We start from the raw sequence: 5,941 nt of genomic DNA, 5'->3' as shown, positions 1-5,941 counted from the left end.
AAAATGGATGCTCACCAAGATCCTCTGATGCACATTAACGACTTCCAGCTTCATGACTTCATCGACGACACCAATGTCGATCAGTTTATCAATTTGCTCCGCGGGGAGAATGAACACTCGTTCTGTAACTTTGATTCTGACCATATCAATGGCTACTTGGCTGATAACCAGTTTCCTCCATTCCCTGCAAACCTGTTTGAGTCTAATGCTGCTTTAAATGCTTATGATCCAAGCTCTACGCTTAGTTCCTTCTCATGTTTTGATGGAGAAGTGAAGGGAGGAAGAGGAGAAGAGGAGAATGATTCTTCTGCAACAACAACCACCACCACTGAAACTACCACGTCTGCTAATGCCAAACAGAAGTCCAAAACTGATCGATCCAAGACACTGATCTCTGAAAGGAGGAGGAGAGGCCGAATGAAGGAGAAGCTTTACGCATTGCGTTCTTTGGTTCCCAACATAAGTAAGGTATGTTTCGCCGTCACAAACTAGATCTAGAGCAAATATACTCTTTTGTGGTTAAAGGTCTAAGCTTTGGCTATGTGGTCCTAGTCTTATTCTTCTACGACGATGGACGATTCGATTCTTGAGATTTAACAAATAGCAAGTTGAAAATTCTCCCGGATGGAAGGAAGGTAGGATTATGGAATATCTTACATGCATCTTTCGCGAACCAGAAATTATAATATTCTAAAAACTACAAAAAAGAGTAACAGCAATAAGATTAAACAAATCAAATGAAGTCATAAAATAGTTCCTTAATTAAAACAAGGGCCTGATGATGGGCTGTGAGTCATCTAGGGTAATGTAAAAATATTGTAACAGCTAAATATTCGAGGCCATCAACTTCTGTTCTATGGCTGTGTGACGTTTCTTCTATTGTTTCTAACAACATTATCTACATTTTAGAATTTACATGAATCTGTGTAGTCTAAAGAGCATCTAGTTTATGTCGGTGAAGGTAAATGCTAAACGTTAACTGGTACAAATATTTGCAGATGGATAAGGCCTCCATCGTGGGCGATGCTGTGGCATATGTGCAGGAGCTGCAAGAGAAAGCTAAGAAGCTGAAGGCTGAGGTTAAAGGCCTTGAAGCCTCTATGCTAGCGTCGGAAAACGACCAAAGATCAGCTAAAATCCCCACGAGTCAAAACAACCACATCCACTATCCGATCTGCATGAAGATCATGCAGGTTTGCTTCATTAAAACTTGATAAGATGCTGTTACTTAGGGCTCTTCAGATTTAAGTTGTAACGTTTTGGTCATGTTGTTGTACAGATGGACATGTTTCAAGTGGAGGAGAGAGGGTATTACGTGAAATTGGTGTGTAATAAAGGAGAAGGAGTGGCTGCCTCCCTCTACAGGGCTCTCGAGTCCCTAGCAGGCTTCAATGTTCAGAATTCAAACTTGGCCACAGTTTCTGACAGGTTTCTATTAACATTTACATTGAATGTAAGCTTTCCTCTCATTGTTAATTATTTACTGATATCTTCTCATTCTGAATGAGTCTCGCTCTTCGCTTGCGGATTTAGTGATGATTGATATGTTTAAAACAGGTGAAAGGTTGCGAGCCAGAAATTAACCAGCAAAATCTGAAGCTGTGGGTGGCAGGTGCTCTTCTTAACCAAGGCTTCGAATTTATTACAACTTTCCATGCTTGATTTATTCACCCTGCGACATCTGACTCTCTCACGGGCTTCTCTCCATCAAAACATGACAAATGAACAATCCTCACTGCGTAGCACCGCATAACAATCAAAAGAAAGTCTTCCCTCTATGTTATGTCCCTAACTCTATTGAAAAAACATGACATGAAACACCTTCGAGAATTTAACTCTCTTGTCCTTCAAAAGAACCATTCTGAGTTGTTGACCAGGAGAACAAACATCGTCTGTTATCACTCCATCCCACAGAGCAGATCGTCCTGGATCGGAGCAAATGTCCAGAAGGCATTTTCGTCTATGATCCTCATAATCTCTCCTTCCTTGCCCATTTTCTCCTCAGGCTGTGTTTGGTACAAGAAAAATAGATTTAAAGAAAGGAAAGTCACTGGGGCACTATACACCTGATAGACAACAAAATAATTTTGTTATGCATAAAAGGAAAGCTCCTCGCATTTACCAGAGAGCTTCCAATTCCCATGCTTTGATTTTTCCTATTTTCATTTTGTGCCAAGCAAGTCTAATATGCCGCCTGTTATGTAATAAATTTGGAAAGATCTGTAATATTTTTCTTGATTTTATTCAGTATCAGAGAATTTTCCTATCCTTTTCCAATTCGTGGGTGTGAAATTTTAATTAAAATCATGTTATTAAATTTGTGGCTTCAATAATATAAATTGAATCTTACAAATTTATCTTCTATAAAATTAATAATAATTTTGTTTATAATTATACAACTTACTTATTAGTAGTATATAGCAAATGCAAGATATCTGATCACCAACGATCTCTATGATGCAAGGAAGTTCTGAATTCCAGCAGCAAAGTTCGCCACAAAGAAGTGGAGCATTTACTGTCGAGTCACAAAAATTGTTATCAAGTTAAGAAAAATTAAAACTGAGTATTTTGATAATAATTTTACAAAATTGTTAGCAAGTCTTTACATCTTTTTAAAAAATAAAATTTAATATTTTTAATTATTAAATATTTGAATTAAAAATCATAAAAGCTTAGAGGCAAATTTTTTTTTCATATACTTATTTGATGTCCAGTACTGTTTGGTTAATTTCGAAAATTGCCCAATCTAATTGATGATAATTTTTTTAAAAATATTTTCTATATTTATACGTATTAAACTTGATCTAGTTTGTGGGTGAAAAATCTAACTTTTAAGACATCTATTTTTTTCCGAATTTTTTTCAGAAAACGTGTAACCATATTAAGTTTTTAATTTTTTTGAACACACCTATCTATTTTTTGAGGAACATGCCAATTTGGTTTTTCTGGAAATTGCTTTTTTTTAATTTATTGCATGAAAATGTGTAACTTTCGAATACACCTATCTAGTTTTTCTCAGAATTTCACTGTTTTTCTGAAAATATGCAGCCATGGTCCGAGATCTTTTGCATAGGTTAATACATATGTCGAAACCATGCCTTGTTTTGGTCAAATTGCTTAAAAAAACCCAAAAGAATTATAAAGCGAAAATAAAACCAAAAAAAAAAAGAATCTTGAATTGGGGGGAAAAAAATAAATGTCGGAAATCGTGAGTGGGAACAGATTTTTACAAGTCAACCATAATCTTCCAAGTTGCACCTGATAAGTTGGAATCACTGGAAAAGGCAGAGAAGAAATTGGCTGGAGAAGAATTGAGAAGATCGCATTGAAATCTGTGTTTGTGCGCGCAAGCTACATCATGTGAGAAACCAGATATGATAACAGTTTTTGCGGGGAAGAAAGAAGGTCATCAAAGATTGTGCTCGCCGGTTTGCCATGGCAAAGCTTCTCAAGGAAAACAAGCGGTCTATTTTTCTCAAGATTCTTGCATACGTCGAACACACCAGTGATGGTCCAGGTTCCTGACATCTTCAAACTTGAAAAAGCCGTCCATCCACTGATCACGAAGGGCCTTTTCCTGCAAGAAACACACATATTTAGGGCCTGTTTGGATAATATAGAAAACCATGGTTTTGGGACCCAAACCATGGTTTATGTCTCAGACTTGCCAAACACCAGGAAAAAAATAGAAACCATGGTTTTGGATCAAAATCATGATTTGGAACTCAAAACCATGGTTTCAGAAGAAGTGAATTCATTCTGTTTCTGGCTCAAATGGGATAGTATGATTGTACCTGTAGAGTAGATCTCAACGATAATATGATTTTAACATTCCTCAATTATTTTTTTATAAACATATTTAATCTTATATTTTATAAATATATATACATATTAATTATATTATTTTATATATTATTAATTATGTTGGTAAAAAAATATATTATTAACAAATTTATTTTTTTAAATTAAAATATATTATAAAATCTATCTTTTATGTAATTATCATATTAACTTATACATATTTTAGTAAAATTTGTACATATAAAAAGTTCTTTTGATAACAACTATCCAAACACTCTAATTTATCAGAATCACTTTTTCACAAAATCTATTCTTTACAAAATCTATTTTTTTCAGAATCTATTCTCCAGAAGCTATTCTCCAAACCATAGTTTGGTTTCATCCAAACACACCCGTAATGGCAATCACCGGAACATAGTTATAAGCAGCGCAGCAGACATCACTGGGAGATAAATAAAACGGCCGTTCTCTTCAGGTTGAGCCGAGCTAATCATCATAGGCACATGCTGAATCATGTCAATGTGGTTATTTCGCAGTCATCCCATCTGGGAACTGCTGGCTATTCAGTTAAGAAATATGACCATTTCCTTTTGCACCATTTATGGTCCTTAAATATATTTGACATTATCTTCCAAATCAATCCAGACAGCACTACTTGAACATGGGTTACAAGTACAAATAGAGAGCATAATCCTAAAAGAGTAGCCTGTGAGGAAATGGGGGTGCCAACTTTCATAATGGCTTCACACCATGGTATTTTACTTGGCAACCTGCCAGTCAGATTTTCTGGGGGTATCCCTTTCCGAGTCATCGGGTACTTTCACACAAAAACTACCCTATTAGATGAGAGAGTCTATTGAACTAATTAATCTTGTGAGGCTCCTCGATATGAGACTCATTACAATATGCATATATACATGTGTCAACACATACAAAAATAGAGGAACAAAGACATAATTCCTCTCCCATACTTATTTTGTACAGTACAAAATCACTTAAAATAAGCTAATCCAATCACATGCATATATCCATGTTTCAATATATCAAAAAGCAGAGGACCATGCTAAAAAAATCACCCACAAAGTCTATTGGAAACCAAAAAGTCCAAAATAGCATCAGAATAAGGGGCAAGTTAGTCAGCACAAAGAATCCAAATACCTTGTTAAAAAGCTGTCCAAGCCTGTTAAACTTAACCATTGAATGAAGATGCACTCCTTGAGTCCCAGTTTTTCCATTTACAGCTCTTCCATGACGGACCACAATCACCATCCACAAAGTTCCTCGTCCTGCTCACACGTCCTCATTAATGAGCGTGCGTGCGCCCCCCTTTAATTGAGAGAAAGCAACCTCATTAGAAACAGTTCTTGTTAAAATAACATGAGAAAGAGCATCCAATGTGTAAACAATAGTAATTAAGTGAAATTTCATGTTTCAAGTCACTCTGCATTAGTAATGACTGAGTCTTTGCTGAGACATTCGCCACCTCTTTGCTTCAATATTCAAGCATTTATTTTCTACGAGGACCAATTCCCTTAGCTAAAACGGAGCATCCAAAAACAGGGAAGTGGAAGACCTCCAACAAGAGAACCCAGGAACTTTAACAAGGCTTCGTATAATCCTTCATGGTTTATAACTGGAAGCCTGATTTTCTGAAGTCCAAACCCATTGAACTTACACTCATCTTAAACCTACCATTTTTCATTTCCTCTTACAACAAGGACTCAAGTGTAACCTTCCACAAGGGCACCGTATAAGAATCATATACAATTCACTCTAACTACTATATCAAATCCTTTTCTCCAGATTAAAGCATCTTTGCACATCGAAGAGACTAAAATAATGATTTCCTTAGCAAACGGTCAATTGATGATTGATCACTTTCTTCAGCCACACTAGTTATAAGCATGCATTAAAGATTAAGGATTCAAACAAGTTAATGAAAAAAAATCAACCAAAATAAAATATTAGGATTTTGACTGTCATCCCTAGTCTCTTCTGGATTGAAGTAGAAAAAAAAATGGAATAAGTTTGGCAGGAACAAAAATCTGACAGCGTTAAAAAAGTGAGGCAGGTTTGAAGGATCACGACTGATCATTTCAAGGGGAAAGAAAAATAAGTTATTCCACATATAACTTTGTAC

The 5,941-nt window shown here is 35.8% G+C and overlaps 2 protein-coding genes across 2 annotated transcripts; one reads left to right on the top strand and one right to left on the bottom strand.

Annotated features, from left to right (window-relative positions):
• LOC114732989 (transcription factor FER-LIKE IRON DEFICIENCY-INDUCED TRANSCRIPTION FACTOR-like) lies at positions 1–1,662 on the top strand. The gene is made up of 4 exons (XM_028920408.1): positions 1–468; positions 999–1,193; positions 1,280–1,453; positions 1,558–1,662. Exons 1-4 carry the CDS (start codon positions 4–6, stop codon positions 1,660–1,662), a joined length of 939 nt encoding a protein of 312 aa, XP_028776241.1. The 5' UTR covers positions 1–3.
• A 1,389-nt stretch (positions 1,663–3,051) lies between these two features.
• On the bottom strand, positions 3,052–5,157 carry LOC114732991 (uncharacterized). Its single transcript, XM_028920410.1, has 2 exons — positions 4,960–5,157; positions 3,052–3,577 (listed from the first exon to the last, which is right to left on the bottom strand). The coding sequence occupies exons 1-2, from the start codon at positions 5,034–5,036 to the stop codon at positions 3,352–3,354; spliced, it is 303 nt and encodes a 100-aa protein (XP_028776243.1). The 5' UTR covers positions 5,037–5,157; the 3' UTR covers positions 3,052–3,351.
• Positions 5,158–5,941: the final 784 nt, after the last annotated feature.

The sequence above is a fragment of the Neltuma alba genome, unplaced genomic scaffold, assembly GCF_004799145.2.
Source record: "Neltuma alba isolate B1F8T4 unplaced genomic scaffold, ASM479914v2 tig00012959_pilon, whole genome shotgun sequence".
NCBI lineage: Eukaryota > Viridiplantae > Streptophyta > Magnoliopsida > Fabales > Fabaceae > Neltuma > Neltuma alba.
The sequence above is the reverse complement of the archived record's forward strand: the minus strand, read 5'-3'. Positions and strand labels throughout refer to the sequence as shown.

What these genes read in the sequence shown, in the direction of transcription:
- LOC114732989 (XM_028920408.1), top strand. Translation starts at nt 4, where the DNA reads ATGGATGCTCACCAAGATCCTCTGATGCACATTAACGACTTCCAGCTT. An exon ending in TGGTTCCCAACATAAGTAAG is followed by an intron (nt 469 to 998) that starts GTATGTTTCGCC and finishes AAATATTTGCAG; the next exon opens with ATGGATAAGGCCTCCATCGT. An exon ending in TATTAACATTTACATTGAAT is followed by an intron (nt 1,454 to 1,557) that starts GTAAGCTTTCCT and finishes TGTTTAAAACAG; the next exon opens with GTGAAAGGTTGCGAGCCAGA.
- LOC114732991 (XM_028920410.1), bottom strand. Translation starts at nt 5,036, where the DNA reads ATGGAAAAACTGGGACTCAAGGAGTGCATCTTCATTCAATGGTTAAGT. An exon ending in TTGGACAGCTTTTTAACAAG is followed by an intron (nt 3,578 to 4,959) that starts GTATTTGGATTC and finishes TGTTTCTTGCAG; the next exon opens with GAAAAGGCCCTTCGTGATCA.